Source organism: Tachysurus vachellii, chromosome 8, assembly GCF_030014155.1.
Source record: "Tachysurus vachellii isolate PV-2020 chromosome 8, HZAU_Pvac_v1, whole genome shotgun sequence".
NCBI lineage: Eukaryota > Metazoa > Chordata > Actinopteri > Siluriformes > Bagridae > Tachysurus > Tachysurus vachellii.
In genome coordinates, this window is record NC_083467.1 from 9,564,881 (window position 1) to 9,592,844 (window position 27,964).

General features: G+C 38.3%; 2 protein-coding genes across 9 annotated transcripts; one reads left to right on the top strand and one right to left on the bottom strand.

Annotated features, from left to right (window-relative positions):
* Nucleotides 1–56: 56 nt before the first annotated feature.
* Nucleotides 57–19,733, bottom strand: pou2f1b (POU class 2 homeobox 1b). 8 transcript variants are annotated; one of them, XM_060876133.1, is made up of 14 exons: nucleotides 19,591–19,685; nucleotides 14,973–15,038; nucleotides 14,208–14,299; nucleotides 12,012–12,194; nucleotides 10,236–10,368; nucleotides 10,067–10,158; nucleotides 9,678–9,851; nucleotides 9,406–9,547; nucleotides 8,973–9,118; nucleotides 8,548–8,727; nucleotides 8,279–8,384; nucleotides 7,675–8,008; nucleotides 7,277–7,365; nucleotides 57–6,950 (listed from the first exon to the last, which is right to left on the bottom strand). In XM_060876133.1, the coding sequence occupies exons 1-14, from the start codon at nucleotides 19,634–19,636 to the stop codon at nucleotides 6,670–6,672; spliced, it is 2,064 nt and encodes a 687-aa protein (XP_060732116.1). In that variant the 5' UTR covers nucleotides 19,637–19,685; the 3' UTR covers nucleotides 57–6,669. The 8 variants fall into 8 exon arrangements, with proteins under 8 accessions (XP_060732116.1, XP_060732115.1, XP_060732118.1 ...); XM_060876132.1 differs by having other exon boundaries at nucleotides 7,265–7,365; XM_060876135.1 differs by having other exon boundaries at nucleotides 8,548–8,730.
* Nucleotides 19,734–21,189: 1,456 nt separating this feature from the next.
* On the top strand, nucleotides 21,190–27,951 carry gpa33b (glycoprotein A33 (transmembrane), paralog b). Its single transcript, XM_060876139.1, has 7 exons — nucleotides 21,190–21,385; nucleotides 22,936–23,105; nucleotides 23,266–23,482; nucleotides 23,675–23,839; nucleotides 25,678–25,794; nucleotides 25,944–26,067; nucleotides 26,188–27,951. Exons 1-7 carry the CDS (start codon nucleotides 21,343–21,345, stop codon nucleotides 26,942–26,944), a joined length of 1,593 nt encoding a protein of 530 aa, XP_060732122.1. The 5' UTR covers nucleotides 21,190–21,342; the 3' UTR covers nucleotides 26,945–27,951.
* The last annotated feature ends 13 nt before the right edge of the window (nucleotides 27,952–27,964 follow it).

The window sequence follows — 27,964 nt, forward strand, 5'->3', positions numbered from 1 at the left end:
TAAATAAGTCAGGTATAAAAGAGATACCAAAACCACAGCAAGACTCAAGACTTCAATACAATATGAAAACACTTGGAAAATGGTTTAATGATGTTTACAACAAAAGAGATCTGTACAGTTACAGTAAAGATTATCTTTATATATTAAAAAAAATACAGCAGACAAAAATGTATCTATTCTACCATGTATCCTGATTCACATACTTGTATTTCTACACAATCGGTCAGTTCTAAGCTACCATGATGTAGCCATTGTAGAGTCCAGTCAAAAGCTTGTGTTCAGAGTGAGAGGCATTGAAGCCCTGCTCCATAGTGATACTCAGGATACAAGAAATGAGCCTCACTATTACAACAGTGGCTTAGAGTTCAGATAAGACACACAGAAATACAATCTACTTTATGACACTGGTGGAAAAAAAATGCTTTAGCTGTAGGAAATGTGAATGACCATTTACAGTCCTTGACTGAAGCACTATGTACATGTTCCTATTTTTTTTTTTTATTTGTTAAAAAGAAAAAAACAATGGTAACTTGGGCAGTGAAACTGAATCACATACACAGACACACCCGAAACGTATAAAAATACTATTTGTTTAACCTACTAATAGTAAGACAGTTCTTCAGTTATCTCCATGCTGTGACAGAAAAAGAGCAATACATCCAACAAATCAGAATTTTTAAAATGCCACTTTTTGTTTTTTCTTGTTTTTTTTTTTCTTTAAGTATTTCAGAAAAATACCAAAATATACATCTAAGCTTTGGAATTACTGAGGTTAAGACTAATGTCAGAGCTGGGTTCTGTTCCTTAATACACACATTGAAGGGCTTGAAGAGGAAGAGAGAAACAGGACAAAAGACAGTGTCATCTTTGGTATCTGCATGTGTCAAACATTTCATATTTGGATTTTTGCTTTGGGATAGAGCTTGTAGCGTCTGTCGACTTTGCACTCCATATAAAGCTGCTGAGTGAAGTGTCGAAGACCCATTTGGTTAAGAGCGGTGTTGCAGAGACACAGCCCCGGCGGCAAACAGGACAACAATGCATAGTTGCACAGAGAAAATCAAGATGGCGGAAAGAGCAGAGACAAATTTTAAAAGAGAAGTTAAAACAGCACACTGAAATAACGAGACATCAGTACAGAACAAGGAACCTTTGGAGAGGTCAGATGTGTTTTTTTTTGGTTAGAGACACTCATAGAAACAGATTTGCAATGTTACAACTATAAAGACAAAGGCATTGAGTCCAGAGAGCAGACAGTTCATCCTGAGCAGGTTGCAGCGTGCACAGGATGTCCTTCAGTGTGTACTAACTAACATCACCCAGTCAAAGAGGGGTTAATTTTACAAGTCCCTTGGAGAAGCCTGCCCTCTGTCCTTATCAACTTCCTATGATCTCAGATCCATGAAGGGAGGGTAAGAAAGAGAGACAGCTGAGTCCATACAATCACTTTGCAAGTCTTTGGTTACCACAGAGAGGTTCGGGGCTAAGGACTGCCAGGGCTACGAAGAAGACATACACACATAGACGTACGTACACACCAAATAAGCCCTGCAAGTTACATTCATACAACTGAAGGACAATAAGGAGACGATTGTCAAATCATAAAAATACACTACAAGGTCAACTAAAGTAACAAAGGTGCAAAATAAATATGGCTATCGAATGTATTAACTAACATTTAAGGTTTAAACGGAAGAAACAAATCAAACTGAGAGTCATACTCTACATGTTTGAGATTAATACGCGTATATGTGTAGTGTGTGTCTCCATAGCAGCTGCTGGACCGTCGCCCTTTACACTAAATAGACATCTGCAGGCTTCTCTTTCAGGACAGGGTTTTTTTTCCATTAGGTTTTTCTTTTGTTTTCTTTGTTTGTTTTTTTAAAATAGATTAAAGCAAGTTTTTACTCTGTGTCGAGTTAGAAATGAGGTATACAACAGCTCCTTTTACCCATTCCAGCAAACTCTGCCATTGGGTCCATAACCACTTCCATCTTTTATCCTTTTCCAGCAATGGACTGAAGGCCTCCTGCAGCAACCTGTAGGTCAGAAACTACACGACTACAGCCGCTTCAAAAACCAAAATCTCTAATGCAACCACTCATCAGAGCACGTATCTACAGTTAAAACTACCTCAGAGCTGCTGCAGAAATACAAAGCTTCTTCAGTCGCATCCGGCTCTGGAACACCACTCAATCCAAATCACAGGTTAAAAAGCATAAAGCCGAGTGGTCACCATCGCCTCAATCGGTCAGAAAAGCTTTCAGAAATTTTGAACATCAAGGTTGTTAATATTTCTTATTTGTTTCCCAACTGATCATTAGTTAGAAGCCTTACTTCCAATCAATTTATTCAAATTCAGAGAATTATTTTCCCTACAGGATGAACTCTGAAAGCGAAGCACAGCTACCAAGAACTAGGACAACCCCGTTCACCTACACAACAGCTGGAGTTGGGTTATTAGTAAAGCTTTTTGCAACAGGTTTCCAACCTGCACAAGTCACACCAAAATAACAGGTAGCAACATTTTGTATGTTCAAACAACCCAAAAAAAAAAAAAAAAAAAAAAAAAAAAAAGTCCAATACTCACAGCGTTATTTCAGCGATCAGTATGTAATGTAGACATAAAAACATGCGGGAATGCATCCCTTCACTCATCCAAACACACACACACTCACAAAAATGCACTCACCAATTGACATACGATGGTTTGCTACGAAGCATCAATCTTCTAAAATAACAGTAAGGCATAAATGATAAGTTAATTTTGTTAAAGAAAGCCAGTGATGTTGCGCCCTCATGCTATACACAAAATAAAAACCAACATAAACCTAAAAACAGCAAATATGTTGAAATGATTGTTTAAAACAACACAGCAAATCAAGTAGAAAAAAAAAATAAACAGAAAGTTAAGATCGGGTGCTTTTTTGGGTCCATTTCCCAGGCGACAGTAGAAGCTGGGAGCACCATGGAAAGCCCCCTGTATTTAAGTGTGGAGGGAGATCAGCTAGCTCCACATTCAAAGGGTGTGGTGTTACTTTTTGGTCTTGAGAGTTTTCAGTTTCGGTTCAATTGCTATCATAAAAAGTAAGTAAGGTATTATTTTTTTGGTTGGTTGTTTTTTTTTGTTTGTTTTTTTTTCAATAAGCATGACAAAACACTACATTCATTCTTTATATTAGGTGAATTATAAAATGTGAGTATGATACATATGCATATTTATATATCTATATATAGAATTTAGGGAAACAGTTCTTTCTCTAATTATTTAAGTCGTTCCTCGGATAAATATTTTAGAAACTTCCCACGCGTCCCGGCACCACACCACTGCACTAAAACAACAGCGATACATAACCATACATAAAACTACAAGTCCTATAAGGCCATGTGGCAGCCTCAGGACAGAACCAGCGGAGTGAGCAGCAACAAGCCACAAAGACAAAGGCTTTTTCACTTTGGCAAGTAAGACAAAAAAATAATAAAACCGGAGGTACCCTATTAGTAGTAGTACTTGAAACAGCAGTAGTAGTTAGACTTAACGTTGTTGTTTTTTTTCTGATGTAATTTGATGGGATTTTTTTTTATGTTGTATTGACATTTTTTTCCTGTCTGTTGGTGCCATTTTGCTTAAAGCAAACCTTCCATTTAAGTGCTGATGAGGTAATTAGAAAAAAATACAAATAAAAAACAAGCAAGGATAAATTGGATAGAAATCAGCAGATAGAGTAACAGAAAAAAGTTTGATGATAATCCTCAGGCCTGTCTGAATGGGGCCGAGTCAAAAGAAAGGAGCTTGGATGAAATTTAAAATGCCAGTGAGTTTTAGAGATACATGATATATGTTTTAGAGATAATTTACATGTCTGGCTGATAGAGCATGCACTCTCTAATTAGACATTCTCTGCTAAAGCATGTATCGTTACAGAGCTGAAAGACCAGAACCAAGGCTCAACCAGGAACAGTCTGCTTTCAAATTAAATAATAAATTAAGAATTAAAAGAACAGGTTAATCCTGACTGCATATTAATGTGATCCATGCAAAAAGTGGTTTTTGTATGCCACACTATGTACCGTTAAAGCTTTATATTTTTGCGTGTACCAGTGCTGTGCCAGGTTTAGAGGACAGTCAAAGAGTGGAGTGGTTTGGGTTTTTTCCACAGTCCACACAGTCATATACACTACAGTGGCAAGAGCATAAACGCTAACACCGCAAGTGGATTCCAGTGAACTCTACTGAAGATGAGATCTGATCTAGAAGCCTCTAGGACTACAGTTTGATGACTCAAATATAGAGCATTGCAAAAAGAGAAATACTTTGCACCATTACCTTTGCTATTGAACATTAAATACTTAAAACTGCTTAAAAACAAAACAACACAAAAAAACAACAGTAAATCAAAAAAAAAAGAGGTGAACACAGCATATGCTGTATGACACCTTAAAGCTAAAGACAGCTCAATTAAGTATGTTCATTATGAGTTGTAGGAGTTAGTAAAGAATTGCTAAAGAACAGAAATAAGACATGAGGAAGCTTGTCAGTAGTGTAGAGTGGTGATAGTGTGGCCAGCGTTTCGCTGATCCCCACAGGCACAGCAGCTAGCAAGAAAACGACTTTGGTTCAAGCTTTACATCATGGCTGAATTACATAGGTAAGGGGAGAATAACAGATCAGGCTGCTAAAGCTCCTAAATATGGACCCAAACCTGCCTAGATAGTAGATATTTCAGTCTATTAAGGAACAAAATCACTCTGGCATGTTAAAAGCACACAGAAAACAAGAACCTGTAAGACAAAAGCACCTTGTTTCATCCGAACACAGCGCAGCTTTAAAATATATTAACTTAATTCGGGAGGGAGACAGAGAGAGAGAGAGAGAGAGGGCGCCTGCTTCAGCCTCTCACCTTCTTATCTCTCACTCACAAAGACGTCTCAGCAATAACCTGAAGTGGGTCAGGTTACTTTGAGGTGGTTGTTTCTTTTTTCCTTTTTTTTTTTTTGCTGCAGTACATGGACCTGACCACTTCCAAACTTTCAAACCTCCATCCTTCCCATCCACTTGGGTTATTTGGTTAGCTGCACAAACAAGACAGAGCAGAGCAGGGGGAAGCCATCTGAACCAAAATAAAAAATAGTTTTGTCTTTGGAAATGATCTTCAAAATATTGCATTATAATATTTCCTGTGGTTTACCAAGAGCTTCCACTCATAAATATTTAAACTTACCCTACGCTACAATGGTAATATACAGCAACGTGTTTTAACAAATATTTTTGGTATATCATAAAGAGGCCAGCCAAAAAACTTTAAAAAAAATTAAAAATAAAAAAAAAAAAACCCCTAGACCTCTTACTCAGAACATGACATTTTTCCCCTAAACACCAGGCAGACCATAGTTCTCAAATCCAGTTTTTTTTTGGTACAGGTACTGTGCACAAGTAGAAAAGCAAACACCTTAAAACTCTCCTGGACAGAGGACAACCAGGCCTTCCTCCCCTGGGCCAAGCTGCTTCTTGAAATGTTACAGTTGCCACCAGACTTTTGGTGGCATCTTCCTATATGACCTAAACCATGAAAACACTCATACATGCGCACACACACCAAAGCAGACTCTTATAACCCCACCATGACACTACACAGACAGCACACCCTGTGATGGGAAGACCTTAAGAGGCTGACGGACTTTGGGACAAATACAGGTCACAGTCTAGGCATCAAATGGTTATGCCACTAAGCAGAAGCATAACAGTTCCAGAAGCTCTCAGTGCACCATCTCCACAAATTTTACAAGTGACTGAGGTCTACATTGCCTACTATTGCAGCCCAAGACCTGTCACCTTTGTAATGACTGCTCATGCAATCATTTAAAGCTATTTATCCTATGTAAATAAGCCCATTTCATCTATACTAGAAAGCATTTAAAAACTTTTGCTACCAAGTAATGAGAGTTTCTTCTGTTAAATCAGTGTTTCTGCGACCATACAAACGATTCCTTAAAAGCAATGAAACCGCATCACAGCCACTTTTTTCTCCTTTAAAGCCTTGTAACCACGTGAGAATTATAAAGGACTAAAGATGCATCAGATAAAAGAAACAATAAGCCAAAAGAAAACAAAAAATTGATATGAAGGTACCAAAGGCCTGAAAAGCAGCACCCCTGACAAAAATATTTAAAATCAAAAGGTGTCTTTAAAGTTCCTCAGTAAAGATGATCACAGTAAAGGCTAAAAATGCTATCGATAAGGAGTTATTCGACAGTTAATAAACAATAAAGTAATGTGTTTTTGGTTAGAGGAGTGTTTTAGGATCAAATAACAAGATAGAAATGTGAAACACAGAATGAGTTAAAATCAATCAAATAAAAACGTCTTTGCATTACCAAGTGAGCACGCGTGCAGCCCAGAGACAGTTCAGTTTGGCCATCTTAATGCTAGGCTCTCTTGTAACGCCAACATTCAGTTTGTTGCTGAAAAATCAAAGCAGGCAACAAGGTCACAAAAGAACATCTAAAATAAAGATGAAGATATGAAAAGAAACAAAAATATTAACATAATATAAAACTTCATTTTAGTAAGTTTCTTTTTGGTGGTAGCACAGGGATAGGGATTAAATAATGATTGATGAAAAGGAGAAGGAGAAGGAGGAGGAAGAGGACCAAAGGTGGTTGGGGCTTTCACTGGGCCTTGGAGGCGGTGCTGATGGTGGAGGCGGGCACCGTCGCAGAGGTGACGGCATTGTGGTCTGCAGAGACATGCAGATTAAGGGCCCCAGCAGCCCCTGCAGCTCCTCCGGCAGACACCAGGCTCACCGGGTTGCTTGTGAGCAGAGACAGGTTCTGCGGGTTAAGGAAGAGAGGCGCTGTCACCAGGTTCGGGGTGCTGCCAGCATTGGCAAAAAGCAAGTTCCCACTGCCATCCAAAGAGGTGATCGGCAGAGTCCCACTTGAGGCCAGAGCTACAGAGGATGCAAAGTTAACAGAATTATCTTACTAATTAGGGGATACCTTTTATATGGAAAGCATACTAAATGTGCCAAATGGCAAGAATACTGTAATGGAAAGCATTTCAGCTTTACTGAAAGCTTTTTTTTTTCAGCTTTTCAGCACTTTTCTGGGACTCACTGGTACCTTAGAACACCAACATTGTTTGTTCTAAAGCAGTTTAGTTAATTTACTACAGTTTATTTCATAATGCATCAAAACAGCATCCTGTGTCAAACAATTGGGATCTAAATGTGATGTAAGGTGATAAAATAAAAGGTGTACTTGCCATTCCACACACCTTGGATGGTGGCCAGAGTGCTGTTGCTCATCAGTGCTGGACTCAATGCACTGCCCAGGCCACCAGGAGCCAGACTCAGAAGAGCCCCACTAATCAGCACACACATACAATCAGTGAGAGAAAGTGTGTGTGTGTTTGTGTGTGTGTGTGTGTGTGTGTGTGTGTGTGTGTGTGTGAGAGAGAGAGAGGGAATGAGAGACTTTTTAATTACTCTAATAGAATCATTGTTTTATATATAAATAGTAAATTAAAATATGACAAGGTATTGCATAAGAAGTTATAAAAGACAAATGAATTCATGGAAATGCAGATTTAACAGCACTACCCTAGATGCAGCTCAACAGTTTACAAATAGAAGAAATAACCATAGCAAAAGAAGCAGTCAAAAGACCACATACCCAGGCGTGAATTGTGAGGAGGCCATGAGGCCTGGGTTGAGGCCGGCAGCTGCAGCCATGGCGGCAATGCTGGCGCTGGTAGGCAGCTGTGCAGCTCCCTGCAGTGCAGCAGACAGGCTAGAGGCAGTCACCATTACCTGGCCTGTGCCTAGTGTGTTCACTGGCGTGGTGGGTGCCTGGGTAACAGTGCTTGCTGACTCCTGAGTCACCAGCGACTCAGCCTGTGGGGTGCTGGGGGAGGGGCTAATTGAGGGCGATGATGCAGCTGTGGTCACAGAAGGCACCGTGGAGATGGCAGATACCGTCTTAGTATTTGCCGAGCCCACAGTGGTGCCTGGAAGAAGGACAATACAGTGAGCCCATCAACCTGATTACACCAAATGTGGGTCCAAGATGAAAAGGAAAAATAAAAAAGCAAAAAAGTCCTAAGTATTGCCACGTTTATGAAACAAAACAAAAGTAAGCAAGAAGTATTTCTTTTTTTGCTATTTTTTTTGTTATAAAATATAAAGCCTTTGAACACAAAATAAACAAGCCTCGTCTTTGTGTCATATACCTTAAAGCCCTGCTCTTTGGCCATCACAAATGCTCGAGTGAAGCTTACCAGTGAGTCCAATGCTGGAGATGCTTGTGCTGGTGAGAGGCAGAATAGGATTTACAGTCAGTGTAGTCGAGGTGCTACTGGTCACAAGACTGGCTGTGCTAGGCGCCTATAGAAAAGAAAGGTAAAAAGACGACTTAAGAATATCTACTGGCACGAACCTCTATGCCCACTTAAAATAAAATTACAGTTTTCAACATAATCTTTCATGGTGCATCAATGAAATATCAGTTGTTTTTTTTAGATGTGCAAGCCTTAGCAATTCAGCGCACCAGGGGTGTAGAGGAGGAGAAGATTGATTTAATGGGGGTGCTGGCAGCACTGCCACTGCTGGGTGGGTTGATCCTCTTCTCCTTCTGCCGGCGGTTGCAGAACCATACACGGATCACCTCCTTTTCCATGTTCAGCTGGTCAGCAATCATGGTGATCTCCTCAGAGGTAGGTTTTTGGTTCTGCTTGAAGATGACAGAGATGTCCTTTCAGCATGAGACAGCCAATGGAACTTTAAACACTTTTAAAACCGTGGGGACTAAAGTTGTACAGTATAGTAGCACATTTACATTTTGGCAGACGCCCTTATCCAGAGCGACGTACATAAGTGCTTAAATCTCTCTCATTGGAACAAACCCAGAGATGAAAAGTAGCACTGGCCAGTTTAGATATGATCTGACCAGTTCAGATAGGAGATACTCCTCACCTCTAGAAAGCTCTTTTCTAAGGCCACTCTGATGTTGGTCTCAATGCTGGTCCTCTTTTTGCGCCGACGGTTGAGGCCCTCCATGCCCAGCCCAGGGGAGCCAATCGAGCTTGGGCTGGACAGGCCTTGGTCTGATGTCTGGTTCTCTGCACACACAACACGTACACACACACAGCCTGATATAAGTACCTGAGGGTACCTTGGTCTTGTGTTTAATCACACAAATAGCTACAAGATGATGTGGTACATACACCAGTAATCAGTTCCATTTAAGCAAAAATTACAGAATTATTAAAGCTGCTTCCATTTGAACTTAACATGCATTAACTACAATGTAACTGCTCTCTACTTGGAACAAGTCTGAGATGTGACAGGATTCTGCTCCATATACTACCCACCCAGAAGAAAAGGGGAGGCCAGATTAGAGAAATACCTGCATCATTTAGCCACTTCTCCAACAGAGGCTTTAGCTTACACATGTTTTTAAAGCTCAGGTTCAAGGCCTCAAAGCGAGAAATGGTGGTTTGGCTGAAGTCATTTCCATATAGCTTTCCCATAGCAAGGCCAACATCCCCCTTTCACACAAACACAAACAGATGTAAGAGCAACTGCTAAATATGTGGGATAAACTTCTAGCACACAGTGTCATCTCATTGACAGACTACATGTAAGTAAATGGTTGGTCCTACAGAGAACCCTATTTACCTGAGTGAAGCCCAGTTTGATCCTCCTCTGTTTGAAGGTCTTGGCAAACTGCTCCAGTTCCTCCAGGTCACTGGGTTCCTCCAGACTGGGCGTTTCCATGCGCTTTGGTGTCGTCTGGTTGTGAGAGAGGGTCTGAATGGGGGTAGCTGCTATCGTGCGAGTCGGTGTTGCTGGCTAAAATGCACGTTAAATGGTGATGGCAAGAGGTGCATGGCAAGAGGTGCGCACTTGAAATAAGACAAATAAAGCTTTACTGTAATCCTGGTTTCTCATATTCAAAAAATAGTTTCTATTGGTTGCCCGAGTGCCTATGGGTAAGTCATAAATCTTTGCACTTGTGAAATTCCCACTAACATGCTTGTGTTTTTCAGGGTTTGGGGTTTGCTGACCTGTGTGGCAAGAGTGATGCTTGGCTGACTCTGCAGGAGGTTGGCTTGACTTTGAGGTAGTTGAGTTAGAAGATTCTGGGCTTGCAAGAGGCCTGTTGAAGATCATAGTTAAATAAAAGAAAGCAGAAAGCAGGCTGGTGTGCTGAGATTAAAATGGCTTAGTACTCACTCTGCTGGCCCTGCGGCGTCTGTGAGATGATAAACTGCGCTGGCTGCAACTGGGCGGCAATTGGATGGCCAGGCTGGACCAGCACAAACTGCTGCAAGTTGAGGTTCTGCTGCTGCTGCAGCTGCTGCAACTGCTGTGACACACAAACACAGACACCACGGCTACAATACCCATACAGACCTGAACTCTTCAAACTGAATGACGTAGCTGAAGAACAAAGCATGTTGGTAATCTTTATCTGTAATGTTAGGTTGAATGAATACAATATAACATCTAGTAATAGCTTGGAAATGAAAGCTATTCTTGTTGGGCAATACATTATCTCACACACACACACACACGCACACACAGATGCAGATATGTGGTGGCAATAATGCTAAGCTGGCACTGTTAGATCCTCAGCTGTAGCTGTATATACAGGGTCATGGTATCTAAGGTTCATTGACATGCATGGGGAGTGAAGTCTGGTCTTTTCCTATTGAAGCACTTCTGTAACACAAATTGTTGAAAAGTTAATGCTGGCTAGGATAAAAACACACAGTGCATCAGAGTTTGCTGTGTATGGGGCTGCATTAGCAGTGAGAGTGCCCATTCAGTGGGTCCACTGCTGAAGGCTCCTACAATAGGCATGTGAGCATCAGAACTGAACCATGGGGCTCTGGAAGAATGGGGCCTGGTCTGATGAATCATGTTATCTTTTTCATCACATGGACAGGTGGGTTCATGTGCATCACTGGGGATAACTGGGGAATTAATGACACCAAAGATGCACTATGGGAAAAAGGCAAGCTGGAAAAGGCAGTGTGGTGCACTGGACAATATTCTGCTGGAATTTCAGTCCTGGAATTCATGTGGATGTTACTTTGACACATACCACCTACTTAAACATTGCTGTATTGCACATACCACCTAATTAAACATTGAGTACCTCTTCAAACAAAGGTATTCCCTAATGGCAGTGGCCTCTTTCAACAGGATAATGCTCCATGCATTATCACACTGCAAAAATTGTTCAGAAAAAGTTTTAGGAACATGACAAAGAGATCAAGGTGTTGATTTGGCCTCCAAATTCCCCAGATCTCAATCTAAATGAGGTGCATCAAAGGCCTTATGGAGTCCATGCTTCAATGTCTCAGAGCTGTTTGGGGTGGCAAACGGGGGACCTACGCAATATTAGGCAGATGTTTTTAATGTTATGGCTCATCAGTGTACATCTAACATGACCTTTCATCAATCACTGGTGAAAAGAGCTGAAAGATATCGGTCCCAATGTACTACCTGTACCTCCACTCTGTGTAATCACCACACAGGCTGTGTTTAATCCACAGATTGGGCTGGAAAGCAATCAGTGCCAGCTTTGCTTCATCATTCCATTGTGCATTTTTCCTTTAACCAGTGGTGCTGCAGTTGTGCTTGGTTCCATAAAAGTCCAAAACTTTCACTAGATGATATTTATAACAGGCCAAAACATGACGTGAATGACAAAAATGAAACTTTTTTAGGCACAGGCTCCCCGTGACCCGAGAATAGTTCGGATAAGCGGTAGAAAATGAGTGAGTGAGTGAGTGTATTTTGCAAGCTGGGACCATGCACCATCTAGGTTTTACTAAGAAAGTTACAGAGAAACACAGATCTATATTTACTAGTACAACCACAACGTTTCACCATGGCTTGCCAACTATTACACATCTACATCCAAGAAGGAATGTAAAAAAAATTAAATAAGTAATACTTTGAAGACAAATAACAGTAGTGATGTGCTCGTGTTGTTCTTACAGGTGTGATCTGAATGGGCTGAGAAAGGGGGATCTGTGTGATCGGCGTGGCAGCGGAGGCAGAGATACTCGCTCCTGTGGTGCTGCTCTGCTGGTTGGCCGAGTGCTGCTGCACAGCTGCAGCCAAAAGCTGCGCCTGAGCCTGCTGCAGCAACAACTGCTGTTGCGCTGGAGTCAGAGTCAGCTATAGTGTGAAAGACGAAGACAGACAGAGATACAAACTGGAGGATGAGACAAATCAGTTAAACTACCTTTAAACACTATATTTAAAGGCACAGTCAGTTGTTTTAGCCTAAAGCTAGAGCACATATATGTCAGTGTACAAGGGAGCTTTCTGGGTAGCTGTCCACAGAAAATCTCTAAGAAAACGTCTAAGAAAAGCTTACCAAAAGTTATCAAACCATCTAACTTATCTAACAAAATAAAAATAACTGACTCCACCTTTAAAGCCAATAATTTAATAATTTGGCAGGATGAAGGATGATGACTTTGGTCTCAAACTAAATATGATTGATGCCAAACATAAACATGCATTCCCTCACAAACATGTGCATTTACCAATGTCTCAACCTCACTTTACCCACCAACCCATTTGAGCCATGACTGTAAAGGAAATCATGGTGGATCAACTGAGAATTAATGCATGATTAGTACATTGTTAAAGACATGGAGACAGCATATCACTCAAAACACTACCGAATAACGTACATGATAATTCTAGACACGGTATGGTTCAGGACAAGTCCGTTCACTATATCATTATGCGTTGTATTATTCATACAGGAGCAGATTAGCTTGATATTATATTAAATGCTGTGTGCTGGTGTTCAGGTGTTTACCCCCCAAGAAAAATCTGCATTTCTAAAAAAAACAAATAGACTTTAATAAAACAGGAACTTTGCTATTGGAAATAAGGGAAAAATGGTGAGCACCTCCATGTGGAAACACTAGCTCTGAGGGAAGCGTGTCACTTATGCCAACTACTTGCCCCTTAGCAACATGAGCTGAGTCTGGGGCATTGTACTGTGCTTGCTGGAAGCTAGAAGCTAAGCTGAATCCTCTGACTTACACTAAAGATAGAACAGACAATGTGGTCAGAGATTGTGGCATTTTCTTGAACTCTAGTAAGAAGGGAGTGTGTGAGGTATCACATCCCCTCATTAAAGGTGACTAGACTGCAGAAAAGGGGCTACATGATTACCTCTGACATTTTTAGCAGAATTATATGAGGTAAGGGATCTGTTACTGATCAAGAAAAAGTTTACAATTTACAGCAGAAAAAAAAGAAGCAGTTAAAATAGAGATTCTAGAAAGAAAAGAGAAATTAGCCAAAAGAACGTTAGCATCACCAATTTATTTATTTTATTTCTAAATAACAGCTCGGCTTAATGATGATAAAAATACACTGCAGCCCTTTGAGACTTGAAGGGAAAGGGAGGTGGCGTATGTTAATTAAAGAAACAGTTATGCAGTGCATGCAAATTCTGCACCGATTTGCATATTCACCGCCATCTGTTTCCGAGCAACTGCAGAGCTGCTAATTAGCATATAGGCACAATTAATTTCCCTTGTAAAAAGGAGATAAAATCTTTTCCCCCCACTGGCAGGTCTGTGTAGCTCCAATCTTGCATTTTCAACAAATCCAACATAATATTCTGCAACACACATGACCAAATAGCTCCTCTACATGCCCACAACCACACACACATACATTGACATCTGAAGATCATATTAAATCTACAGGCAGGGAATTTACAGCAGTCATTCATGTGTATGGTAATAACATATTCGGTATGAAAGCTGTATAGCCACTCAGACAGGATGCATCATGTCAGCAGAGAACAATGACCCTGGGGACATCTCTACATTCCTATGGGTTCGTAAGGCTCGAGTCGGAGTGATATAAATGGTCCATTAGTTAGCTTTGGTGAGAGAGAGAGAGAGAGAGAGAGAGAGAGAGAGAGAGAGAGAGAGAGAGAGAGAGAGAGAGAGAGAGAGAGAGAGAGAGAGAGAGAGAGAGAGAGACAGAGAGAGAGAGAGAGAGAGAGAGAGAGAGAGAGAGAGAGAGAGAGAGAGAGAGAGAGAGAGAGAGAGAGAGAGAGAGAGAGAGAGAGAAGAAGAAGAAGAAGAAGAAGAAAAGTGAAGAGTGCTAAAGAGTGACAAAGAACGAAATCTGAAAAAGAGAGAGAGACTTTACCTGTTGGAGCAAGGCTTGTGCTTGTGCATTGGTGATTGCATTTGTTGTTTGCACTGTCTGCCTCTGAAAGTCCAGTCCGTTTGTTTGGGCACCTGGAGAGAAAAACGGGCAGCTGCTGAATAGATCAAAGGCGTAAAATCCCCTTTCAACTGACATGACTTGTGATCTTGCTCTCTTTCTGGATCGAAAGGTATTTTGTGATATATATGCAAAAAGCATTCACTATGCTTACTAGGTGAGATATGGTCATATTATCACTCCTATTATGTGATTTACGTCTTTTACTCTGGCTTCAGTGCACAAGCAGCAAAAAATATGTTAAAGAAAGATTTGCATATAGTAAGTACCGAAGCATGAGAGCTTCTCCATCAGGCAAATAACACAAAGCCCAAACAAAAATGTGTTTCTAAAGCCAAAAATATGTTTCTGAAAATAGTAGTAATAAAAAAACGAGGAAAAAAATCAAGAATATATATGTGTATATATATATAAAAATGTGTATATATATATATATATATATATATATATATATATATATATATATATATATATATAGAGAGAGAGAGAGAGAGAGAGAGAGAGAGAGAGAGAGTTAACAAATAAGTTAATAATAATAATATTAACGATACTTATTATTATTACCATTGTTATTAATGGAGTTTTTCTTCTTTTTGTTATTATTATTCGTTGCAACACTCCAAAAAAAAACTAAGAAAAAAATTTCAACCAAGTGCTACCTTTAAGTAGCCTGGACAGGTAACTCACCTGTGTTTCCGTCCCCACTCTCCATTGCACATTTATTTGTTTCTGACGGATTACTCATTCTAGAATCTGAAAAAAACAGAGACAGGCTTGAACTAAACCTTGTCCTGTACCATCAGCACTGACCTCAATTAAACATACCATGATGTCACTAAAAGTAGGTTAGATATAGGAAAACATCTGCAACCACTGAAGAAACCACGTATCATCATACGTTATCATGATTATGCATCAACACCAAAGCCTCTGAATTTTCCGATACAAAAACGAACACAGATATGAATTTAGAACTAAACAGCACCATATATAAAATACATATAAAATAATTTAACAAGCATGACCTCCCCAGATTGAAAGTGCAATGCGTGGCAACACACACATACACACACACACTCACAATCCCACTCACCAGAAACAGCTGCACCTGCTCTCTCAAGCATGTTCTCCGTAAGCATCCACAACTTTATCTCACCCAACACAAAAGCAGAATAAAACCCAGAACAGCACAGACTTCTCTTTTTGAGATGCTTACAGACCAGTTCAACCACCAAAAAAATACCAGCACACAAGTACAGACTACAGCTGTATAATGCACGGTAGCGTTCAGATAAGCCTACAGAGAAGACTGCTCTTCCTCTCCCGATCTTTTTCTCTCACTTATCCCCCCTCGCTCACTCTCTCACTTACTGCCATGATCGTCACGACAACCAGACTGTGAAAAACTTTTTCCCCCTGAATATAGAGCAGAAACAAAGAGTACAGCTGGCAGTGCCCATAATGAAGCATAATCAGTATTCAGCTGATTAAAGTCGTATGCAAATTCACCCCTGCCTCGTTAGCACAGCAACACTTTGAAGTCCTGCAAGCAATTCATTCCACACAGCGCTCTGAAAGCTTTCTGCATAATTTACATTTTTCATAAATATTTATCATCTCATTAGCATATTAATTGGATGGCTTTGGAGGGGAAAAGAAGGGGAAAGAAATAACCTCTACAGCTCAGCACAATAGCTCACTGGAACCCACACAGGTCCAATTACCAGCAGAGAGCTGTGTTTAGAATCGATACACAGCACCTGGACCTGCAAAATTAAATGCGCTGAATTTGAATTTAAAAAAACTACAACATATAGCATGATCTAATTTGCATTAAAAAGTATTTTTATTATTTTTTTTTGTAATCCAAGAGTGGGAAATTACTTTAGGGTCCTCTTTCATCGTTACAGCTTCAACACACTTCGCTGATCAAATCCAGCCAATTCTGCAGATTTAATTCCACCATGGGACATGCACTATGATTAGCATATCCAGATTAACTTTGGCTCTCATTAGTTCTTTTTAAGAAGTTAATTCACTTTTGCAAATTACTTTTTACCAGAAGACTAAGTGTATGTTTATTCATGCACTTTATTAAGCAATCTACTGGAGCCGAAATAGATGCAAGTGCAGAAAGGATGAAATAGTGTACCTGCAAATGCTCCAACAATCCACCATTCCTGCCTGAACATCATCTGCCTCCCAGACTACTTCTCACAAATTGTATTTAAAAAAAACCCAATACAAATCCAACAATACAAATTAAGATCCATGTGGCTACTAATGCTAGGTTTGAGTTTAAGATATAAATTAGGTAATACATGGGAGGTTATCAAGACCCACGATGCTTTATTTTATCTGGAATAATGACTTTAAAGTACACAGAAGAAAAACCTTGCTGAAAACAATCAGAAAATAGCCCTCTTGTCTTTCCTGCTTTTATAAGCTGTCAGTGCCCTGATATTATGCAAATATCTTAATTTGCAGAATTTAAAATATGGAATTTTAAATATGGAACTCATTAGTGGTGTTTTATTGAAAGGCAGACTGAATGCCACAAAGAAGATAAACAGTGTTGAGAGTTTCAGTGTGAGTAACCATGGACACAGAATATTAATTGCATGCAAATTATCCATTTGAATTAAATTACAGAGACTTTCGAGTAGAAACATCATAGCCATCAAGGACATTCAAGCCTAATATGCATAAAATAATTAATATTGCAGAGTTTTTGCACTTCACATAGCTCAGGAAAACTGAGGGATGTAAAAGGAAATGTGACATTTGGTAACTGCTTTCCTGGCCGGATGTAAATCCCAAAGACCTTCAAGACTTAAAAAGAAATGTCTAAGGATACTGAACTTTTCGTTTTTTCTGGAGGTCTTTAATCCTTCTTAAACACTATTTAAAAAATCAAATAAGAATTATACTTAATTACTGTGTAATTAAAACAACTGGATAGTTAGCCATTTAGAATATATTGCTTGTTTGTTTGTTATGATAGTACATTCCCTCTTGCACAATAATGTTCTTATGATTACATTTAAAATCATAAAAAATAATCTCCCTTTTAGACACACACAAACACACACATGTGGTAGATAGTGGTAAAGTCTTGGGCTACCAATTGGAAGGTTGTGAGTTCAATCCCAGGTCCACCAAGCTGCCACTGTTTTGCCCCTGAGCAAAGCCCTTAACCCTCAATTGCTCAGTTGTATAAAAATTTGATAATGCAAGTTGCTCTGGATAAGGGTGTCTGCCAAATGCTGTAAATGTCACATACACATGTCTTAAAACATCCAAGAAATAGTGAGCACTATACTGCACCGGCTTCTTAAAATTTAAGCTTCTGTAGTACATAACGTAATTACTATCTGGTATCATTGGTTAATATTCACTCGGTTGGTTAATATTCACAGGATTTGTAAATTTTTATATACGGAGGATCGTGTGTGTTTGTGTCTACAAAATATCTAATAATATAAACTACTGTTCATATATACATATACATATATATATATAAACAATAAACACTCCTTAATGCAGATAAGATTTGTTTTTATTGCACAATCCTATCAGCATTACAAAATGACTCCACACACCACAGCGCCTTTATCCCAAGCTACGGTGGATTCAATGGCAACACAACCAATTCCCTGCATTTCCATGCCACTCTTTTGGTTTGTCACAGCATCATGTGTAACAGTTTTGGGATAAAAATGCACCCTTTTCAGGTTTTTAGAATATTCACTTCCACTTGTTCCTTTAATCCTCTATTGTACCTACAAACACTCCCTTTCAGAAAGCAGTGCAAACACCAATCTGCCCAGAAACGTGTTGTAGCATGTTAAAGCCTAAACTCAGCTGTGTATGAAATAACAGAGTACAGACAGAAGTGTAAAGTAGCTTCCTCTCGTCTCCACCGTGCGCCTTTTTCGTGACACGTCCCAAAATTAGACTTTCTAATGAGGCGTTGTGCTAATGAAGCTAAGGTTTATGCATTCTGTAGATGGTAAACAAACGCCTCCCCCCCACCGGCGGACACAACCAGGCGCTTTAAACAAGACCGACTAAGAAAAATACCCTGTATGGGATTGTATTATTTCCTTTGTTTTTATACTGGAACAAAGTAAAAAAAAAAAAAAAAACAGCACCGAATTTCATTCCATATCAGTTTTTGTATTAATGGCTGTGGAAATGCTTTAGCCTGGTGTGATTTAAATCCATTCAAAAGCGCTAGCTGGCCTGCTACATATGCAGCAGGGAGACCAGCTGTGCGTAATAATGACGCTCTCTAGCGTTTAAAATGTCTACAGAGCTGAAAAATAAATCATTGTTCAGAGATACAGACGTACAAGGAATCCTCACGTATTTTAGTTTTTTTTTTTTCTATTTACAGACCATAGATAAGCTGTTATAAATAAATAAATAATACATATTTTTATTTATTTATTATAAAGGCACCATTTGGGTGTGTGTGTGTGTGTGTGTGTGTGGTGTTGTTTATATGCCTGGTGTGTAATATGTATATGCCAGGATGCTCTTTGTATAACAGTGTGTGTGATACAACATGCTGAAAAGCTCGTTCTCCTCCACCAGGCCCGCATGAATAACGCACAACAGAAGCAGCTGCACAAAGGCACCAGAACGGACACTAAAAATCGTGCTGCGTAAAACCATCAGTCAACAAACACAACAGCGTTCACACACACACACACACACACTCTGACACGACACACGCTTTGACTAAACGCACTACGAACACAGACCGGATGATTGCGTGTGAATGAATATGCAAAGTTTTCGACACAGTAACCAAAAAAAAAAAATACACAAAGCAGCTGAATTAGCATTAGCCTGTTAGCATTCCGGGCAGCTACTTATAACAGTGAAATTATAGGCTGGAGGCTGTGCTGGATACGGTGTGTGTGTTTCCTCGGAGTGTTGTCGCGTTTATTAGTAATAAAATATGCTAAATGGCGTGTGCACGGTGGTGCTTGTATGAATATGTAGCGCAATACGCACGGCGCTGTTCACACAAAGGACGCGTTTGGGCTTTAATGTAGCGTCGCAGCGCAAAGCTCTGTTTCAGTCTCTCTCTCTCTCTCTCTCTCTCTCTCTCTCTCGCACACACACATACACACACACACTGAATTAATCCGCCGATACGCTGTGCGAAATAAGCCGCCGTGGATCTCTAAACGGCCTCCAACGCCTTGTTTACGCTCTTCCTTCGTGCTTATCTGGCTTGAGAGAAAGAGTGTTTGAATATGAATATGAATATGTAAAATGCAGTAATCATTACCTGGTCCTGAACTCTCATCTTGACTCGCTGCTCCTCCGTCCGCCATTTTGAATATTTAAGGTGAAATCCCAACCCTACACAAACACAGTCCAGTACAGCGGCCCATTGAAGCACAGCGACCCGCCTCGCGTTTGTCACCGTATTCAAACACCGCCGGGAATTTCCTCAATATACATGATTAATACTGCAGAAAGTTTCTACTGGCCTCTTTTTTTACACCAAGATAGACAAAATGTGAGAAACTCACAGCAAATGGCTACAAGTTACACATCACATTAGTATGAATAATAAAGGATTTGATGAAAATAATAATAATAATAATAATAATAATAATAATAATAATAATAATTAAATGATCACACAACTAAATCTAAATAAATAACTGAATAAATAAATAAATAAAAATTTAATAAAAAAATAAATGAATGAATAAATTAAATTAAATTAATGAATGAATGAATGAATACATGAATAAATGAATGAATAAATAAAAAAAAATTAAATAAATAAAAAATATGGGTGAATGAATGAATGAATGAATAGATGAATAAATAAATAAATAAATAAATAAATAAATAAATAAATACGTAAATAAAAATCCACGGAATTCAGATATACTTTATGCACACAATCCAGTCATTCAAATACTAAGCTCGTTATTTAATTATATACAGTAATATTTTGGTTATGTATAATTTCTGTGCATGTTTTTTCATTGTCCTCTTTATTGGTTTCCTCTGGGTTTTCTGGTTATCTTCTACCTCCCAAAAACACGCCTTGTGTACTGGCTAAGATAGTGCAAATATAGTGTATGAATGTGTGTGTGAATGTGTGTGTGTTTATGTGTGTATGTTTGTGAATGTGTATGTGTATCTGTGTGTATGTATGTGTGTCTGTGTGTATATGTGTGTGTGTCTGTGTGTATGTATGTGTGTCTGTGTGTATGTGTGTGTGTCTGTGTGTATGTGTGTGTATGTATGTGTCTGTGTGTATGTGTGTGTGTGTATGTGTGTCTGTGTGTGTCTGTGTGTGTATGTATGTGTGTATGTATGCGTGTGCATATGTGTATATGTGTCTAGTGTTATAATTTTAAAAAAGGAGGAAAAAGGGGGGGGAAAAATCCTTAGTGTTGACAATAATTAAGTTCTACTGCCATCTGCTGGTTGGATATGAACATGGCACAATTTACCAAGTCTTTCTAAATGTTCTCAAACCTCTAACAATGAAAAAATAATGAGAATGAATCTCAAAAATAAACAAACACCAAAATTCCAATAAATGAAAATGAATGACTGCAAAACGAAAACTAATATTTGGATATAATTAAGTTGAAGGCTTTTGATTGATATGTTTAAAAGGAATTACTACTTGTGTGATTGTTATGCCTAATTACAGACTAATTGCTTTGTTACTTTGAGACAGTACAGTATCAGTTACATAGAAGTTGTATATTAGTCCATGCTTACAGCTTTGTAATATTGAATGGTTTATAGGACAGTAGACCAGCAGAGGTTAGATGTAAGTTAACCGAAAGTCCAAAGGGTGAAAAAGGTGTGGTTAGTGTGCAGATGGAGCCATTTTAATTAGCACAGGATGTTGACCTAGCAGCCATAAGGAAGTGTGTAGACACCAAAACTAGTATCTGTAACTTTACTTGCTTATAAATACAATTACATTGAGCAAATGTAAAAATACTTTTGCATTATCATAATACAATTATAAAAATCTATTTGGTTGGAATAATCACGCAAGATGGATACATGGAATTGTGGGATTGGCATATTACTGATGTCAGGTAACATTCTTCTATGCAATTATGATCAATCATTACTGTTTGTAATCTCCGATCAGTTATACACTTTTTATTATATATAGTTATTGTTATGCATTATACATTTTCTGTTATTGAAATAATTTGAAATAATTAAAATAGAAATAATAGGAACACTTAAATAATAGTAGTTTTCTATCAATATACTATATAAAACTTTTTATATATCATAAGGTGGTTTCTGTTGAAATAGATATATACTGTTTGAATTTGATGCATTTTCCTGTCTAAATTTGTATTCTACTACTACAACTGATAATAATAACAATAATAATAATAATAATAATAATAATAATAATAATAATAATAATATTAATAATAATAATAATAATAATTATGAAGAATTCTTAAATTCTAAATTGAACCACCTAACTTGGATTCAAGGAATTCCAATTGTTCAATTGTGGACCATTCAAAATAGTTCTTTACAGTATATGAAGGACCTTTTTAAGGGGGTTCCATATATTAAGCATATTATGTAACCTTTTTATTCGCAATATAGAATAAAATTATTTTAAGTGTATTGAAACTATATTGCATTGTAGGGCTCAGCACATGTTCCTGTGTTGCAAAACTCATTGTACTCTGACCATATTGTTATAAATATTTTGTCAAATATTAATGTAAAAATTATTAATGCGTTACTTTTGTACATGATGATATATGTATTCCAAACAGTATCTTGTACTTAATTTATATGTAATTAATATTACTTGTATGCCATATCTTGTATTACCGCACTGGCACTGTAGTGTGTGTGTATGTTGAGCTTGTATGGGAGTTTTATGGGTTGTTTGTGTTTTTATGCTTTGTGATCACATAATAATTACTTTATTATTTAGTTACACATAACATGTTGGTGTACCTTGGTATTTTGTTATATGCAGCGATACTGTATGGTGTGTGTTGATCATTTTCTAGTCCTTCATTTGAAGACCATTTCTAAACACAATGCCAGTGTTGGCCAGGCACTATTGGTTGTTGGATTGTTACTCTACCCAGCAGTGACAAATTAAATCCCTGGTATACTGATACAAGTGTCACACACACACATTGTGCAGCCAAAATGTATACCTGTAAGGTGACTCATGTTCGGGAGACATTATTAAATGACCAATAACTGTAAATAATTCTGTACAATATATTTCAAAATAAGTGCATTTAAAAAATTTTTTTTAAGGATTTGTGTTTTAAATGTCTTAACAAAATCCTTTTGTCTTAAATTTGTCTCAGATGTGCTTGTCTATTTATATAATAACAACAACCAATCCATGGGTAACACAAAAAAAAGCTTAATAGAAATATAGCTGTAATACTGTTAGTTAGTATAATATTCAGAACAGTAGTAGATTCGGTTATCTTATGTTTTGTGGATATTGTGATGTTTCTGTATTTTGTTAAGAAAACAAAATATAAAGTAGTGTGTGAGTAGATTTGTAATTACACTTTCTGTGGATCTGTTAACTGAAGATAAATGAATGAATGCTTTGCTGTGTGGGTTGTGTGTTGTATAGTGATTTCTGCTACTCTTGGATTGCAAGTTAGTATTCCACAGCCCACATATGATGTTGCTCGAGGTGACGAAGTGATCATAACATGCAGTTTTCAGCCTAAAAATCCCGTGAATCGACTCATTGTCGTCTCATGGACTGGAGAACCTGACGGGTCATTTGATGACGAAGGGGTATGAAACAATGTCCTAAGCTGTACAAGACCATAGAGACAACTGCATAAACCAAAATTTTGTAAACAAATAAATAAAAATTAAGCTTTCCTGTTTTTCAGCCTTTCCTTGCTTGTGTTTTAAAAATAAGAAAACAACTTATTCTTTCCTTCTAATACAGATTTCTTTTGGGACCTTCTATTCTGATGATAACCATGTAGATATCAATGCAATGTACGAAGGCAAAGCCTTTATTGAAACTGATGTGAATAAAAAAGAGTCCAAATTAATGCTGAAGCAAGTCACTTTGCGAGAGAGCAGACGGATCAAATGTCTTCTTCAGATTCCTGGTGATACAGAGGGACAAACATCAGATTCAACTTCTCTTGTGGTCCTGGGTGAGAATGTCTTAATCATACCTGTTGTCAGTATAGTAGATCCTTTTGCATCATTCTTAAAGTTATTAAGTTAGGGAATGAGACCGTAAACGCTTAAATAAAACACAATGTTTGCTACACTGTAGTTATGAAGAAGATGTGTTTCTGTGACCTAACCTCATGTGTACTGTGTTATTTTTTACTGTTTAACAGTGGCACCATCAGATCCTGTTTGTAAGATTAAAGGCACTGCAGAGTACGGACAAAACATCAGCTTGACCTGTGTTTCTGAAGAGGGCTCCCCAGCTCCCACATATCAGTGGCAGAGCTATGATGTCAAAAACATCCCAAGACCACTTCCACCCAAAACCACTGAGAGTAAGTGTGAGCTTTTATAAACTGCCCTTTTTAATTTACCACAGCTGCTATACATTGGGTATTAAAAAAGTATACACTTTATATACTCACTCACTCACTCATTTTCTACCACTTATCCGAACTACCTCGGGTCACGGGGAGCCTGTGCCTATCTCAGGCGTCATCGGGCATCGAGGCAGGATACACCCTGGACGGAGTGCCAACCCATCGCAGGGCACACACACACTCTCATTCACTCACGCAATCACACATTACGGACAATTTTCCAGAGATGCCAATCAACCTACCATGCATGTCTTTGGACCGGGGGAGGAAACCGGAGTACCCAGAGGAAACCCCCGAAACTCCACATACACAAGGCGGGGGCGGGAATCAAACCCCCAACCCTGGAGGTGTGAGGTGAACGTGCTAACCACTAAGCCACCGTGCCCCCACTTTATATACTCAATATATAAATTTCATATTTTTGTGAACAGAAGAATTTACCAAGATAAACAATAACAGATCGTTTTACATCTTTAATGTAATATAGTAAGCAACAAATTCAAGTAAAAAAAAATGAAGCATTTTAGTTAAAGAAAGAATAAGGTAGAACGTTAGAATAATCTGGCTGTATAAGTGTTCACCTGTTTACAATGGGTCATATTGTTGTGGTCCGAATTAAACAAACATAACTCATGTTTTATTTTTACAACACTATTATTACAACAGTAATTATCGTACCCTGGTATCCATATATCCAAATAAAGATTATTTGTTTGGCAGCATGTTCTAGACACATTCTTGCTTTGACTTGGAAAACTGCTGGTCCTGCAAAGCATCCCTAGAACATTGGATAAATCACTGAAGACTTAGGTCACAAATGTGACATTACCAAAAAGATAGACAGACAAAAGGACAAGATTAGAAGTAGACCACAGTTTCTCATATCCTTCACCTTTCTGAGATATATTTTTTCATTCTAGAATTCTTTTCTCACAAAAACAACCAAGTCACCCCAACTATGTGGCAAATGTTTTATGGCCTGACAAGAGGCAGGTTAGAACCTTTTTGTGCATAATTCTAAAAGATATTTTTGGCACAAAAACAAGACAATTTATAAACCTAAAAAACATGCAGTCAAAGAAGCTTTTCTTCAGCTGGGACTGTGGCTCTACTCAAGATAGAGGGAATAATGGATGGCTCCAACTAACAATCTGTTTTGGCACAAAACCTGCAGGCCTCTGCTAGACAGCTAAAGATGAAGAAAAATGTTACCTTCAGCACGATAGCAAACCAAAGCCCTAAAAAAAAGGAAAAAGAAAAAGAAAAAACTGCAGAATGACTAAGAAGGCTACATACAGAAGATCCCACTTCTAGTCTGAACAAACCTGGAGCATTTTCACAAGGAATGTGCTCTGTTAATGCACTCGTATGACAAGCAAAAATGTGTTAACAAATTATGCTATATAGCAGATTATATGTGAACACCCGACCATCTGGGCTATGTGGTTTTTGAACATCCCTGTGCAAATTTAGTTTATTGTGATAGTCAGGTGTCCACAAAAAGATTGGCCATAAGGTGCAGTAGATGGGGTGTGCAAACTTATGCTACCAAGTTATTGTACGTTTTTTTCTTTTTTCCCCATTTCTAATTTTTTTTTTCACTTCAATAACATTAAAGCTGGGAAAAGTTCAGACATTATTTATCTTGTGTCCTTTTTATATATAAATAAATAAATAAATAAATAAATAAATAAATAAATAAGTTTGCAACTTTAAAAGGCTTGTGTAAATCCTTTTTTTATTGACAGTACATGTGTAAGACTATGATATAATTTTTTCCGACTCTTTAACAGAGGATGGAGTGCTTTCTCTGTTCAATGTGTCCAGGGACACATCAGGTTACTTCATTTGCACATCAGCAAATAAGATTCGCTCTGCAAAGTGCAACCTCACCTTGTCGGTCATGCCATGTGAGTGTTCCTCTTTTTCTTTATGTTACTGTACAGAGCATCTCCTGAAAGCATAAAACAGAGACTTTTATTACGTCTCATTACATGTAATTACTTTTATTACGTTCATCACAACAACACCTGTGTTAATGTCTATCTAATCCTTGTAGCTACATTGAAAATTGGAGCTACAGCAGGAATCATTGGAGGTTGTGTTGCTGGAGTCGCAGTGCTTGTACTAATAATTTACTGCTGCTGTAGAAACAAGAGGCAGGCAGAGGAATTTGCCATGGAGTAAGTTTTCCTCATTTTTCTTCCAGTGTTATGATCATGTGAATGTAATCCCAATGTTTTATTCAAATTTGGTTGTTTTTAACAGGAACACAAATGTGTGATCTTTTCTCTTTTATTTAGACCGCCAGTGATAGAATACCATGATGTTCCAAAGCAAGAGAAGCAAGAAGATGGTTCTGGAGTTGTAAGGAAGACTAGCATTGAAGGTTGTATTGACCTGAGAGGGAGATATGAGACTGAAAAGGACAGTGAGAGGCATAATGATCGCAGGGACATCTACAGTAGAGGTCGTAACGAAGGCCGCCAAGAACGTTATGATGACCGCAAACCTTATAACAATGACCAGCAGAATCACTATAATGATCGCAGAAGTCAATATGATGATCTCAGAGATCAATATGGTGATGATCGGAAAAATCCATATGATGGCCGCAAGGATTGTTTCAGTGATCAGCAGGATCGCTACGGCGATCAAAGAGATCGTCAAGATGATCGTCAGGATCGCTTTGACGATCACAGGGAGCGTTACGATGATCGTCAGGATCATTCCGACGATCACAGAGATCGTTACAAAGATCGGAAAGATTGCTCTGATGATCACAGAGATCGTTATGGTAATCAAAAAGAACATTATAGTGGTCCCAGAGATAGTTACGATAACATCCATGATAGTTATGACAATGGCAGAGATAACTACCGCCAGAACCGCTATGATGATGACAGAAGAAGTTTTGATGACCGCAGACAAGATTATGATGATCGCCAGGATCGCTATGATAACCACAGATACCGTTATCGCGATCGCCAGGATGACTATAATGACCACAGAGATCGTTATGAGCGCCAAGGTCAATATACTGATGGACATGATTATTAGGATGGTTGTTGCCTTTTTGTCCATTACAGTGACCAAGGAAATTTATGCAGAGGCCTATAATGGGTAATTGTAAAAATGATACACAAGAAGCGCATTTACTTTGGAAGACTGTAGTTAAATTTGATTGATTTAAGGTCTTTTAATCACTGTACAATATTATGTATCAAATGGCATTATAAAAGTGGTCTGTAATTTTATATGGATAAACTTTTAACATCACTTTATTTTTTTCTAATTATTAGATGAAAAAATATGTAGTTGCCATATATTCATTCACTGTTGTACCCCACTATGAAGCACAATATACTGTGTAGTCTATATCAGTGGCGGTTCTAGGATTTTTCTGTAACAGGGGCCATTAAGGGGCCACATGTTACATTCAGGGGCCAAGTACAGGGTACATTCAAGCACACAAAATAATTTATTCAGTACGTTGCAAATACATTTCGGCAACATTCCTTTTTCAAACGCTCGAGTGCCGCCAATTGTTTGGGGGTGGAATTGCATCTGTGATCGTTGTTAAAAATTATCTGGTTGCTCTTCTCGTCAACGATTGATGGAACGGGGGCCAATCAGGGGCCAATCAGATTTCAGCAGGGCCCAGGGCCTCTGTGGCCCCGCCTCTAGAACCGCCCCTGATATAATATTATATTATATTATATTATATTATATTATATTATATTATATTACTACGGAAAAATGTCCCATTTAAACAGTGTGTATTGTACGTTATTATTATTATTAGCAACAATTATGTTAAAAAAAATAGTAAGAATCTGTGCAGCCCTGTCAATCAAACTGCAAGTGCAATTAAAAAAGTATTTTGCATAAATTATTTGAATGCATCAACCTATTGAGAACAGCTCTAATTATATTTTCCTTGTTGGATGCTCTTATCTTCGAGAATAGGTAGTGTCCATAACGCGAAACATTTGTTGTTTCGTTTTTATACCGTCTCCCACATTCAGCTTGTTAAATAAATAAAGTTTACGATTGTTTAAAGTGTTCATGAAGCATATT

Bases quoted from the DNA above. Each gene is read 5' to 3' on its own strand.
- pou2f1b (XM_060876128.1), bottom strand. From the start codon at position 19,636: ATGGCGGACGGAGGAGCAGCGAGTCAAGATGAGAGTTCAGGACCAG. The intron at 7,366-7,674 runs GTATGTGGTCTT...TGTGCTGATTAG, and splicing joins TCCTCACAATTCACGCCTGG to TGGGGCTCTTCTGAGTCTGG. The intron at 6,951-7,264 runs GCAAGTACACCT...CATCCTCTGTAG, and splicing joins CATCCAAGGTGTGTGGAATG to CTCTGGCCTCAAGTGGGACT.
- gpa33b (XM_060876139.1), top strand. From the start codon at position 21,343: ATGGATACATGGAATTGTGGGATTGGCATATTACTGATGTCAG. The intron at 23,106-23,265 runs GTATGAAACAAT...CTTCTAATACAG, and splicing joins GGTCATTTGATGACGAAGGG to ATTTCTTTTGGGACCTTCTA. The intron at 23,840-25,677 runs GTAAGTGTGAGC...ACTCTTTAACAG, and splicing joins TCCACCCAAAACCACTGAGA to AGGATGGAGTGCTTTCTCTG.